General features: G+C 44.2%; 1 protein-coding gene across 1 annotated transcript in view; it reads right to left on the reverse strand.

Annotated features, from left to right (window-relative positions):
* The window catches only part of TRANK1 (tetratricopeptide repeat and ankyrin repeat containing 1), a 108,228-nt gene that overhangs the window by 69,506 nt on the left and 24,045 nt on the right, over positions 1–14,677 (reverse strand). Inside the window, exons 3-4 of the mRNA XM_055321456.1 lie at positions 6,121–6,247; positions 2,277–2,427 (exon numbers count right to left, since the gene is read on the reverse strand). Coding sequence (XP_055177431.1) covers positions 2,277–2,427; positions 6,121–6,247 — 278 coding nt within the window. The remainder of the gene's footprint in view (positions 1–2,276; positions 2,428–6,120; positions 6,248–14,677) is intronic.

Consider the following 14,677-nt stretch of genomic DNA (forward strand, 5'->3'; position numbering starts at 1 on the left):
GATCTGCCAACTCTCTTAGTCAATACACATTCTTCTAACCTAGTGGTCCACTGCATCTCATGATCCACCAAACCACATTTCTCAAACTCATGGATGGGATCACCCAAGGAGCAAGGGCAGTGCCAGAATAACACGGTACCTCCTCCAGGATTATCAATTTCCAAAAAAAAATAAGTAAATGTCTAAATAAATAGATATTGCACAAAAGGATACACAATTTCCATAAATATATTTTTCAAGTTTTAGAAATTGGGCCGTGGGCATACATACATTCTCCCTCTAAAGAGGACTACTTTGAGATAAAAGTATGGGATGCATTGCCCTAAGTCCTATGAAGAACGCCCTCTCAGGATGGCAGCAGAATGGAAACCATCCAGATTTCTTTGGAGAGCAGTCACCCAGAAATAAACACTGACTTTACACAGATGCAGAGAAGACATGAGGGATCATAGGGAACAGGCCAAGCCATCAGACTCAGAGAAAAGGGAAGCAAGCTCAGTCACTGCCAGCAAAAGGCTGCCTGGAAAGCTGTGACCCATCAGCATTTATCTGGGGATCTTCTATTTCTCTGTCCAAGCGACTCAGCTGTGCCCACCTCCAACCCCTTCCCACTGCCTGCCTGATATGGCTCTCACCCCTCTGTCTGCCAGATTTGCCCAAATTCGTAGGATGCCAGCCACAGACCACAACAACTGCTTTCCCACAATCGCAGTGGGAACAGTTGGATCTGTAACAGCCAAATCTATTTCCCCACCTCTGAAAGCCAAAGAGCATTTTTCACAATTCTTACACGTGCCTTTTTTCACATTCCAACATCTCTGGAATCGAGACGTGTGTGACAATTGATTTGGTCTCTCAGTGGCAAAACATATCTCAATGAGGCATCTTAAATCAGTACAATCTTAAATGTGATCAAACACAATATTTGAAAACTATGGCCCTGGTCACTGGCAGAACTTTAAGACGGTGCCAGGATAAGCACAGAAAGAACTCCTTTGTCACCAGCAAGGAGTATATTATATTGTGTTTTATGGTTTTCTGTTTTTATCTAATCCAGGCCACTGACAAAGCCAGCTTACGGGCCAGGTCATTAGAGTAATAACTCAAGGCAGTGATGCCAAAGGCCCCCAGTGTGTCACTCCTCTGCTGTAGTGAGCACAGCAGCCCAGACCCTAAGCATTACCTCCACAGGTCCCTCTGTTAGAAGTTAGACAACTAGGAAGTTAGGGCCAGGGTCTCCAACTAGAAAATATGAAGTCAGAACAGATAAAATAAAACAGCACTAACATCCTGTTTACAGCTTAGATAGGAGCACACACATTCCACTTTGCAGCCTTTGTAGAAAGACTTCTCAAAATGTCCTAAAATAAGGCAATTAACCACAAAGCATTTGTCATATCACAGGCAAGGGGCAGTTAAGACCTACGCCCCCAGATGTCAGCAAAAAAGACCATCAGCACGTTGACATTAACCTAATAGGTAGACAGATATGTGACCAAAGCCCTGATTGGCATGACTCAGCACGCCCTGATTACTTAAGATGGGATGAACACTGGGTATTATACTATATGTTGGCAATTGAACTTCAATAAAAAAAAATAAAAAATAAAAAAAATAAAAAGATAGTTCTGCAAAGTAGCTCATAAAACCCCCTAAACTTAGAAACTCTAGGAGCAACCTTCTCAGATCCCTTCCCTCTCCAGGAGCTTTATTTATACTGTTGCTCAGTAAACTTTGCTTTGCTGCCCACCTCTTTGTCTGGCCTACCTCTTCATCCTTTGAAGCCATGTGACCAAGAAACACGGAGCACTAAGGCAGGGAATTCCTATAACTAACCTCCATCAGCCCTTCCAGGGTGTTTTTATAGCAAACAGGAATATTTCTTGGCATACATATGCACATGCAAAAAGCAAAGGAAAGAGCACAAATCACATAAAATCAGTAACATAAAGACAGAAAGATCTATAAGTAGCAACACAGAAAACTGAGGTCTGAAACATGATTGGCATAGCTTTAAGTGGTTTCTGCTAAAGAATTTCTTTGTGTTTACAAGGACATGAGCCACCAAGGCTTCCAAAATGCTTTCTGAAGTGAAAATCATTTTCATTCAAACTAGAGAAATCAGTCACAAAGAAACACTCTGGAATTATCTCCCCAGCAGCCATTCAGATAAAATAACAAGGGAAGGAAGGAAGGAAGGAAGGAAGGAAGGAAGGAAGGAAGGAAGGAAGGAAGGAAGGAAGAAGGAAGGCAGGCTCTCCCTAGTTCCAACTTACTGCCCATAGTGGTGAAGACTCCCACCAGGAAATCAGCAACCTGGATCTGGTCTGGATTGCCCTGCAGAAATCGCAGACCTTCAAAAAACATGTGAGCGGCTTCATAAGGTTGAAGCAACCGCAGCAAGGAATAACCGGCTCTGTAGTATCCCTGGGAGAGAAAAGCAGAACCGTAACTCACCCATCTCTTCTAACCAGCTGCCAAAAGGAAAGGCAAGATTGATGGCCTGGAGAAATGGACTGTAGAGGTTTTGCTTCTACATAAACACAGATTTCTAACAAGCACTGGATACAGGATTCCCACGTTAGGTTCTGTGCCACATTTTTCCTGTTGTTTTCTAACTGCCAATAAAATAATCGCTTTCAAATCTGTGACTTATACAGCCTCTAACATATGACATGGGGCGAAGGAAGCAGGCCTGGTTCCAATTACATGTGTGGCTTATTTATTCATGCCTCAAATCACAGCCCAGGCAAGAAGAGAATGAAAAAAATCCTATGATGAGAGTTCTAGAAAAGAATGAGATTGTCATGTAAACACAGAAATGGTTCCCTGCTCCTTTCAATCAAAGTAAACACAATTTCCTCCAGGTAGGTAGCCTGGGGGCAGGGGGTTAGTAATGACAAGTATTGAAAAGTATCAAGCTCCACACTGGAGGCAACATACACCAGAGGCAAAAATTTTTTTCTTTCTGTAAAGAAAATTATAGTGAGTAACAAAGGCAAATGGTTTAGTTTTGCCTACATACAAACTGCACACCTTGAGTAGGAACAAAATGATACTGCCTTTCCCCCTCTTTGATTCTCTAAAGGAGGCCGCACTAGGACCTATCAAGACAACATTCTAAGACAATGGAAGGTGTTCACCAATCGGGTTCATAAAAAAACGCAAGCACTTAAGAATTCCACTTGACATCAAATCCCTGATTATTTATCGATGTGTTTTCACCTTCATTTGAAAAGTCTAGAACCTTAGAAAACAACCAGAAAAAAGGGTGGAACAATGTGGTTTTTCTTCCCCTCCCCCGGCCGGGTAAGCTAGTTAGAGAATTCCCCACTTCCTTGCTCTCCTCAGATTAAAAGTTCTTTCATCATTTATTTTGGCGGGGCAGGGGGGGATGAAGATGGATCACCATATGCCACCCCAAAGTATGACACTTTGGCCAAAGGGTTATCTTGAGCTGAAGGCATTTGAGATTCAACAGATGTAGAAAGATGCCTTCCTGGAGTTTCCCTTACCTGACTAAAAGCGGAATGTCTAAGAAAGGAGGACTGCCATAAATCTTCTCTGCCAGGGAGTTTTTATGGCCATGAAGAAGACGGAAATTGGCGCTGAGCCGGACCAGCACTGCTAAGTGCTACTAAGATCGGGGCAGCCTGGGTGGCTCAGCGGTTTAGTGCTGCCTTCAGCTCAGGTCGTGATCCTGGGGTCCTGGGATTGGGTCCCGTGTTGGGCTCCCTGCATGGAGCCTGCTTCTCCCTCTGCCTCTCTTTCTCTGTCTCTCATGAATAAATAAATAATATCTATTAAAAAAAAAAAAAGTTCGCCCTGGTCTCCCTCGTGTTAGTGTCCCCCATGAATGTGTGTTTTCACCATCCCAGCTCCAGAAATCCAAATCCCTTTCCTCAGTCTGTCATGTCTCTGCGGTTTATGCTCTTCGTTTAAAATGTCTATGAGCTCCTTTCCCCTATAATCTCTTTCACTATTTTTTATATTCCCCAAATGAATGAGATCATATAATGTTTGTCCTTCTCCGATTGATTTACTTCACTCAGCATAATACCCTCCAGGTCCATCCACATTGAAGCAAATGGTGGGTATTTGTCATTTCTAATGGCTGAGGAATATTCCATTGTATACATAGACCACATCTTCTTTATCCATTCATCTTTCGATGGACACCGAGGCTCCTTCCACAGTTTGGCTATTGTGGACATTGCTATTATAAACATTGGGGTGCAGGTGTCTCAGTCTTTCAATGAGTGGGAAATATCAGAGAGGGTCACAGAACATGAGAGACTCCCAACTCTGGGAAACAAACAAGGGGTAGTGGAAGGGAAAGTGGGTGAGGGGATGGAGTAACTGGGTGACGGGCACTGAAGGGGGCACTTGATGGCATGAGCACTGGGTGTTATAGTACATGATGGCAAATCCAATAAAAAAATTACAAAAAATGTCTATGAGCTCTCAGACCTACCTGCTTCTCTTGGGGTCTTTCCTTAGGAAGGCCCTTGTGTCGTGTAAAAATAAAATGTGTATGTTTTTCTCTCGTGAAATTGTCTCCTGTCAGTGGAATTTGTAGGGCCCCGGCCACTGAACCAAAAGAAAGTAGACATAAAGCATTCTTCCTCTCCTACAGAGGACATTTGCAGGAGGACGGTCAGCGGGGTCAAATGGGGAGAGAGGCACCCGTGAGTAAGAACAGTAAGGACAGGGGTGGATCCCAGTCCCTGGCTACAGGTCTGGTCCCCTCCTCAAGGAAGGTGGCCCGCAGCCTGAGGGATGTGCACACACCCCAACTCTTCCTCCCCTTCCCAGTTGGAGGATGGGGAAAATCCCAAAATGCCTCTGGGAGATTTCCTCAGGAATGTTTTCCCTTTTTTAAAACTACTCAATAGGGACACCTGGGTGGCCCAATGGTTGAAAGTCTGCCATTGGCTCAGGTCAGCCATTGGCTCAGGTGGTGATCCCGGAGTCGCATCAGGCTCCCTGCAGGGAAGTGCTTCTCCCTCTGCCTATGTCTCTGCCTCTCTCTGTGTGTCTCTCATGAATAAATAAATTTCTAAAAAATCGTAAAAAAAAAACTATTCAATAATTCCCAAAGTATCCATCCCCCAATAGAAGAGGCTTAAGTTAAAATAGACAAATCCCTCCCTCGAGGATGTAGAATCTGTGGGCGAATGCTCCTCATCACTTCCCACTGTTCAGCTTCTAGCAGTTGTACACAAAATGCAGACCCCTGAGGAAACAATGCGAGCTCCTATTTACCGAATGCCAACAACTTGAACCAAGGTCTCTTAATTCTTGAAGCCACTCTAGGACCTGGGTAGTATCTCCCTTTACGATCAGAGAAAAGGAAGGCTTCAGGAGAGAAAAGGAGCTCCTCCCAACTGCTGAAACCAGTCCATAGCAGAGAGCACAAGGAGATGGGAAGAAAGGGTTGTGCTTCCCCCACCTCAGAGCCTCACTATAAATGGACTATATCACTAACAGGATCTAGGCTATATGTGCCTCAAGTGGCTCCTGAGTGGCAACTCCTTTCTGATCTCTGATTCTGCTTTTTGTCCTCTCCCCAACTTAATAGTGGAATACTCAAGAGCTGGAGTGGTGTCTTCCTGTCCTTTGGTTTGCCTCAAGGCACAATGAACAGGAAGATGCCTTGCAGAGGGGGCACTGACAGCATGTTAGCTGGGTAAAACAATCACATAGTTATTTATTGACCTTTGCCAACACCTTAGAGGGGCTGACTGGCCTCTAGAACCTCCCTGATCCCAACAGAGCTGATTTCCATATAAGAAGTGCTTTCTGCAGAACTCTTGTCATGTGTCCACCCAGCTGCCAAGTGAAACAAAACTCTGTTAAAATGAAATTTGCAAACATCAAAGAACACTTGAGATTCCAAGTTCATGGTGTAACTATACCAAGATCTACCCCTCCAAGGGCATTTCCACACCTGGCCACCATCGTTGTTAGTCTTCTCCAGGTAGGCTCGTGCATGCCCTGTGGGAACCTGTCTGAAGTGCAAAGAAGAACAAAGCTCCCCTCACGTTTCCATTTTAAAAAGAAGGGAGGGAAGGAGGCAGGTAAGACAAAGATCAGCAGGGCCCCCAGCTATCACCATACCTTCACATAGGTTGGATCCCACTGGAGACATTCCTTGGCTGCCATAAATGCCTCATTCCATTTCCCGAGGCTGTAAAATGCATTGGATTTGTTGCACAGCAGCACAGCCAGCTCCCTGGGAGGAACCCTGTTGGAAAGAATAGACTGGTAGTCAGTAGAGCTATCTTTCTGCAAATACAGAAAACCACCCTTGAAGGCCACAATTCTGGGGCTGCCTGCCACCTTTTCCAGTTAATGTTCCAATTACACCAATCACATCTGGCCCTCCAGCCCCCCAGCCTGGGACATTTGCAAAGTACAAGCCTGTCCCTCCTCACTCCCAAATAGTCTGCTCCTTTTTGTGACAAATGGTTTCAATACCTTAGTTTGACCTCTTACTGATCTCCACAGATCTTTTCATGTTTAGAGACCATATTGGCAAAGATGCTGTGAAAATGGTGACTAGTCCTAAGGATGGAGAGGATGGGAGATCCCACTGAGCCTCAGCAGAGTCTACACACTGCCTGGTGCAGTGTGGGGTGAGTCCTTCCACATGCCTGTCCATGCTAAATTGATCCAGAGCTTATCACAGGAAGGGCCCTTCAGAATATGTGACCACACCATGCCCACGGACCTACAGCAAGAGGTGCAGGATGAGCACTGTTCTAGTATAGAGGCAGGATCCCAGGCCAGAATGCAAATGGAGCCCACATACCATGGGGTTAATCAGCACTGTCCAATATGGTAGCCACTGGCCATGTGTAGCTATTCATATTTAATTTCATTTAAATAAAATTTAAAATTCAGTTCTTCTGCTGTACTAGCCACATTTCAAGTATTCAATAGCAAAAGTTTATATTATAGAATATCATCATCATCATAGAAAGTCCTTTGAACAGAACTAGCCTAAGTATTGGAAGTTCATAAATCAAGTTTACAAAGTGTTCAATAAAATACATTCTATCTTCCCACCTTATAATAACTGGTTCAAATTCAGAACTGCAGGACTATACCCCTGCCCACTCCCTCTACCTCAGCCTTCATCTAGCACTGCAGGAGGCATGATTCCAAGTGCTATCCACACCCTGCCTTTGGTCAGACCTCAGAAGAACAGGCTGCAGGTAGGAGGTCTGTGAAGGCCCTGGGAGCAGAGTCCATGGGCAGGAATTCCAGGGTCCTGGTACTCAGAGTGAATAAGGGAAAGGTGAGGCTATGTAGGGAGATATAGATAGGAAGCTATGGGATCAGGCTCACAGAAATCCCCAAAATTCTGAGGTATAAGGAAACCAGGGATAACGGAACAAACCAGACCACTCTGCCATATGTGTCTTTTTTTTTAATAAATTAATTTTTATTGTTCAATTTACCAACATACAGAATAACACCCAGTGCTCATCCCGTCAAGTGTTCCCCTCAGTGCCCGTCACCCATTCACCCCCACCCCCTGCCCTCCTCCCCTTCCACCACCCCTAGTTCATTTCCCAGATTAGGAGTCCTTATGTTCTGTGTCCCTTTCTGATATTTCCCACACATTTCTTCTCCCTTCCCTTATATTCCCTTTCACTATTATTCATATTCCCCAAATGAATGAGAACATACACTGTTTGTCCTTCTCCGATTGACTTACTTCACTCAGCATAATACCCTCCAGTTCCATCCACGTTGAAGCAAATGGTGGGTATTTGTCGTTTCTAATGGCTGAGGAATATTCCATTGTATACATAAACCACATCTTCTTTATCCATTCATCTTTCGATGGACACCGAGGCTCCTTCCACAGTTTGGCTATTGTGGACATTGCTGCTAGAAACATCGGGGTGCAGGTGTCCCGGCGTTTCATTGCATCTGAATCTTTGGGGTAAATCCCTAACAGTGCAATTGCTGGGTCATAGGGCAGGTCTATTTTTGACTCTTTGAGGAACCTCCACACAGTTTTCCAGAGTGGCTGCACCAGTTCACATTCCCACCAACAGTGTAAGAGGGTTCCCTTTTCTCCGCATCCTCTCCAACATTTGTTCTTTCCTGCCTTGTTAATTTTCCCCATTCTCACTGGTGTGAGGTGGTATCTCATTGTGGTTTTGATTTGTATTTCCCTGATGGCAAGTGATGCGGAGCATTTTCTCATGTGCATGTTGGCCATGTCTATGTCTTCCTCTGTGAGATTTCTCTTCATGTCTTTTGCCCATTTCATGATTGGATTGTTTGTTTCTTTGCTGTTGAGTTTAATAAGTTCTTTATAGATTTTGGAAACTAGCCCTTTATCTGATATGTTATTTGCAAATATCTTCTCCCATTCTGTAGGTTGTCTTTGAGTTTTGTTGACTGTATCCTTTGCTGTGCAAAAGCTTCTTATCTTGATGAAGTCCCAATAGTTCATTTTTGCTTTTGTTTCTTTTGTTTTCGTGGATGTATCTTGCAAGAAGTTACTGTGGCCAAGTTCAAAAAGGGTGTTGCCTGTGTTCTCCTCTAGGATTTTGATGGAATCTTGTCTCACATTTAGATCTTTCATCCATTTTGAGTTTATCTTTGTGTATGGTGCAAGAGAGTGGTCTAGTTTCATTCTTCTGCATGTGGATGTCCAATTTTCCCAGCACCATTCATTGAAGAGACTGTCTTTCTTCCAGTGGATCGTCTTTCCTCCTTTATCGAATATTAGTTGACCATAAAGTTCAGGGTCCACTTCTGGGTTCTCTATTCTGTTCCATTGATCTGTGTGTCTGTTTTTGTGCCAGTACCACACTGTCTTGATGACCACATCTTTGTAGTACAACCTGAAATCTGGCATTGTGATGCCCCCAGCTATGGTTTTCTTTTTTAAAATTCCCCTGGCTATTCGAGGTCTTTTCTGATTCCACACAAATCTTAAAATAATTTGTTCTAACTCTCTGAAGAAAGTCCATGGTATTTTGATAGGGATTGCATTGAACGTGTAAATTGCCCTGGGTAACATTGACATTTTCACAATATTAATTCTGCCAATCCATGAGCATGGAATATTTTTCCATCTCTTTGTGTCTTCCTCAATTTCTTTCAGAAGTGTTCTATAGTTTTTAGGGTATAGATCCTTTACCTCTTTGGTTAGGTTTATTCCTAGGTATCTTATGCTTTTGGGTGCAATTGTAAATGGGATTGACTCCTTAATTTCCCTTTCTTCAGTCTCATTGTTAGTGTATAGAAATGCCATTGATTTCTGGGCATTGATTTTGTATCCTGCCACGCTACCAAATTGCTGTATGAGTTCTAGTAATCTTGGGGTGGAGGCTTTTGGGTTTTCTATGTAGAGTATCATGTCATCGGTGAAGAGGGAGAGTTTGACTTCTTCTTTGCCAATTTGAATGCCTTTAATGTCTTTTTGTTGTCTGATTGCTGAGGCTAGGACTTCCAATACTGTGTTGAATAGCAGTGGTGAGAGTGGACATCCCTATCTTGTTCCTGATCTTAGGGGAAAGGCTCCCAGTGCTTCCCCATTGAGAATGATATTTGCTGTGGGCTTTTCGTAGATGGCTTTTAAGATGTCGAGGAAAGTTCCCTCTATCCCTACACTATGAAGAGTTTTGATCAGGAATGGATGCTGTATTTTGTCAAATGCTTTCTCTGCATCTAATGAGAGGATCATATGGTTCTTGGTTTTTCTCTTGCTGATATGATGGATCCCATTGATTGTTTTACGAGTGTTGAACCAGCCTTGTGTCCCGGGGATAAATCCTACTTGGTCATGGTGAATAATTTTCTTAATGTGTTGTTGGATCCTATTGGCTAGTATCTTGTTGAGAATTTTTTCATCCATGTTCATCAGGGATATTGGTCTGTAACTCTCCTTTTTGGTGGGGTCTTTGTCTGGTTTTGGAATTAAGGTGATGATGGCCTCATAGAACGAATTTGGAAGTACTCCATCTCTTTCTATCTTTCCAAACAGCTTTAGGAGAATAGGTATGATCTTCTTTAAACGTCTGATAGAATTCCCCTGGGAAGCCATCTGGCCCTGGACTCTTGTGTCTTGGGAGGTTTTTGATGACTTCTTCAATTTCCTCCCTGGTTATTGGCCTGTTCAGGTTTTCTATTTCTTCCTGTTCCTGTTTTGGTAGTTTGTGGCTTTCCAGGAATGCGTCCATTTCTTCTAGATTGCCTAATTTATTGGTGTAAAGCTGTTCATAATATGTTTTTAAAATCGTTTGTATTTCCTTGGTGTTGGTAGTGATCTCTCCTTTCTCATTCATGATTTTATTAATTTGAGTCTTCTCTCTCTTCTTTTTAATAAGGTTGGCTAATGGTTTATCTATCTTATTAATTCTTTCAAAGAACCAACTCCTGGTTCTATTGATCTGTTCCACAGTTCTTCTGGTCTCAATTTCATTGAGTTCTGCTCGAATTTTAATTAACTCTCTTCTTCTGCTGGGCGTCGGGTCCATTTCCTGTTTTTTCTCTAGCTCCTTTATGTGTAAGGTTAGCTTTTGTATTTGAGTTCTTTCCAGTTTTTGAACGGATGCTTGTATTGCAATGTATTTCCCCCTCAGGACTGCTTTTGCTGCATCCCAAAGATTTTGAACGGTTGTATCTTCATTCTCATTAGTTTCCATGAATCTTTTTAATTCTTCCTTAATTTCCTGGTTGACCCTTTTATCTTTTAGCAGGATGGTCCTTAACCTCCATATGTTTGATGTCCTTCCAAACTTCTTCTTGTGATTGAGTTCTAATTTCAAGGCGTTATGGTCTGAGAATATGCAGGGGACGATCCCAATCTTTTGGTATCGGTTCAGACCCGATTTGTGACCCAGTATGTGGTCTATTCTGGAGAAAGTTCCATGTGCACTTGAGAAGAATGTGTATTCAGTTGAGTTTGGATGTAAAGTTCTGTAGATATGAAATCTATCTGGTCCAGTGTATCATTTAAAGCTCTCGTTTCTTTGGAGATGTTGTGCTTAGAAGACCTATCGAGGGTAGAAAGAGCTAGATTGAAGTCACCAAGTATAAGTGTATTATTATCTAAGTATTTCTTCACTTTGGTTAATAATTTGTTTAAATATTTGGCAGCTCCCACATTCGGGGCATATATATTGAGGATTGTTAAGTCCTCTTCCTGGATAGATCCTTTAAGTATGATATAGTGTCCCTCTTCGTCTCTCACTACAGTCTTCGGGGTAAATTTTAGTTTATCTGATATAAGGATGGCTACCCCTGCTTTCTTTTGAGAACCATTTGAATGGTAAATGGTTCTCCAACCTTTTATTTTCAGGTTGTAGGTGTCTTTCTGTCTAAAATGAGTCTCTTGTAGACAGCAAATAGATGGGTCCTGCTTTTTTATCCAGTCTGAAACCCTGCGCCTTTTGATGGGGTCGTTAAGCCCGTTCACGTTCAGAGTTACTATTGACAGATATGAGTTTAGTGTCATCATGATATCTATTTAGTCCTTGTTTTTGTGGATTGTTCCACTGAACTTCTTCTTAAAGGGAAATTTTAAGAGTCCCCCTTAAAATTTCTTGCAGAGCTGGTTTGGAGGTCACATATTCTTTCAGTTCCTGCCTGTCTTGGAAGCTCTTTATCTCTCCTTCCATTTTGAATGAGAGCCTTGCTGGATAAAGTATTCTTGGTTGCATGTTCTTCTCATTTAGGACCCTGAATATATCCTGCCAGCCCTTTCTGGCCTGCCAGGTCTCTGTGGAGAGGTCTGCTGTTACCCTAATACTCCTCCCCATGAAAGTCAGGGACTTCTTGTCTCTTGCTGCTTTAAGGATCTTCTCTTTATCTTTGGAATTTGCAAGCTTCACTATTAGATGTCAAGGTGTTGAATGATTTTTATTGATTTTAGGGGGGGATCTCTCTATTTCCTGGATCTGAATGCCTGTTTCCCTTCCCAGATTGGGAAAGTTTTCAGCTAGGATTTGTTCAAATACATATTCTGGCCCTCTGTCCCTTTCGGCGCCCTCGGGAACCCCAATTAAACGTAGGTTTTTCTTCCTTAGGCTGTCATTTATTTCCCTTAATCTGTCTTCATGGTCTTTTAATTGTCTGTCTCTTTTTTCCTCAGTTTCCCTCTTCGCCATTAACTTGTCTTCTATGTCACTCACTCGTTCTTCCACCTCATTAACCCTCATCGTTAGGACTTCTAGTTTGGATTGCATCTCATTCAATTGATTTTTAATTTCTGCCTGATTGGATCTAAATTCTGCAGTCATGAAGTCTCGTGAGTCCTTAATGCTTTTTTCTAGAGCCACCAGTAGCTGTATAATAGTGCTTCTGAATTGGCTTCCTGACATTGAATTGGAATCCAGATTTTGTAACTCTGTGGGAGAGAGGGCTGTTTCTGATTCTTTCTTTTGAGGTGAGGTTTTCCTTCTAGTCATTTTGCTCAGTGCAGAGTGGCCAAAAACAAGTTGTATTGGGAAAAAAAGAGAAAGAGAGAGAAGGAAAGAAAAGAGAAAAAGAAAAAAGAAAAAAAGGAAAAAAGAGAAGAAAAAGAGAAAGAAAAAGAAAGGTGAAAAAAAAGGGGGGTGGGGGAAGCAATCAGAAATCAAAAAGAAAAGAAAAAAAGCAAAAACCATGGGGGAGTATCTTCTGATTCTGTATACTTTAAGTCCCTTGACTTCCTCTGGAATTTGTCCGTCTAGCTGGTCTTCTGGGGGAGGGGCCTGTTGTGCTGATTTTCAGGTGTTAGCACTTGGGGGAGCTGCTCTGCCCCCCTGCCTGCTGCAGGGCTCAGTGGGGGCTGTTTACCCCGTGAGGCCCCAGGAGGAACAACCGCAGTGGCGGGGCCAGCTCTGCAGCCCTGGAGTCAGCTCCCGCAGTAACCCCGGAGCTCTCCGTCTGCAGGGCCTGGAGGCTCCGGGGCGGGGCCGCTGATCTGCTCAGCTCGGGGCAGGAGCGTCCTCGCTGTCCTGGGCCCTCCCGGCCTCTGCCTGTCCCGGGGGGAGGCCGGATCCTGGGCTGTGTCCCGGGGCCCTGTGCTCCGGGGCCTGCGCTGTTGGATTCGCGCTCCCGCCCCGCAGCCCCCTCCACGGAGCCGCCGCCCGAGCCCCCCCGAGCTGCTCCGGCCCCGCCGTGCGCGCTGCAGCCCTTAGGGAGCTCGGCGCACTCCCCCGGGGCGCAGGTGTCTGTTAGTGTCCCCGGGAGCCCGAGGGCATCTCCGCCCTCCTGGGTCCTGCTCCAACTCCCTGCGAGCCCCTTTCCGCCCGGGAAGGTTGGTGCAGCTCCTGCTTCTCCGGGACGGGGCTCTCCTGTCCTGGGGACACTCGCCCCGGCCTCAGCCCGGCTCCTCGCGGGGGCCCTCCCCCTCGGAGGCCTTTTGTTCCTTTATTTCTTTTTCCCCCGTCTTCCTACCTTGATAGAAGCGCGAACTCTTCTCACTGCAGCAGTCCAGCTGGTCTCTTTAAATCTCAGGCCGAATTCATAGATTTTCAGGATAATTTGAAGCTTATCTAGGTAATTTGGTGGGGACAGGTGATTTGGGGACCCTACTCTTCCGCCATCTTGCCCCTCCTCCCGCCATATGTGTCTTTTTTATGACAGTCATATGTGACCAACAAAGCATAACCAGACCCCCAAAAAAGAAGGCATTAAAGATGTTATCACCAGTCCTTACTCAAACCAAGACATCACAAAAATGATAAGGCCAAAAGCTGCCTGGTCAGTTCTAAATAAAAGACTGTCAGTGGAGGCCCACATTGGCAACCCTGTCAGGTACCCCCTGAGAGATTTTTCTGTATTCTTGCTTAATAAACTTCTATTGCTTTACCCATTCTCCTTCATTGAAGAAATTCATTCTTCAACTCTGTGAGCCAAGAACCTAGCTCTCCTGTTTCAATAGTGTGGACCAAAGGGGGGGGAAAAACTCTGGGTGGGTAAAGTCTTTGGCCCCACAGATTCCTGTGGGATGGGCACAGCTAGAGGGAAGCCACAGAAGGGCCCTCTAAAGCATATCAAGGCAAGTCCCTCTTGTCTGGGTCTAGGGATAATACTAAAAGGTGGTGCCAAAACCACATCAAAATTTGAAGATAAATGCAAAGTGTACCACAATATGTCGAAGCCCAGGTGCCACTGAATTCAAGACACATGAACAAAAAAAAAGCAAGGCTAAAAAAAAAAAAAAAGCAAGGCTAATACTTCTTTTTATTAAATATTTTCATTGCAAAAGTAGTACAAATCACTATAGAAAAGTTAGGCAATGCAAATAAGTGTAAATAAAAAGCAAAGTAAAAATCACCTCTACAACTGCCCATACTCAATGCTTTATGTCTCCAGCTTCTGTCACTGCCCATCGTTCCCTCTAGTGAAGGGATGAGGCCCCCCAGGCACAGAAGAGGTAGTACAGCAGTCAGTGGGGGTAATGGCCAAGGAAGTTATGACTGCAGGTGCCCAGCCCAGACACCCTAGCCAGTGCAGCCCTCCCCAGCTGCAGAGAGCACTGGCTGTCACTAGGGGCTCCCAGTGCCCTGTTCCCAAGATTTGCCCTCAGCCAGATGGGAGCTGACTTCTCCCCAGGAAGTTAGGCCCCTGCAGCAGACTAAATTGTGCCCCTCCATCCATAAGTTGAAGCCCTACCCACTAGTGTGATGGTATTTGGAGAGGGGACCTTTGGGGAGGT

The sequence above is a fragment of the Nyctereutes procyonoides genome, unplaced genomic scaffold (assembly GCF_905146905.1).
Source record: "Nyctereutes procyonoides isolate TBG_1078 unplaced genomic scaffold, NYPRO_anot_genome, whole genome shotgun sequence".
Classification (NCBI taxonomy): domain Eukaryota; kingdom Metazoa; phylum Chordata; class Mammalia; order Carnivora; family Canidae; genus Nyctereutes; species Nyctereutes procyonoides.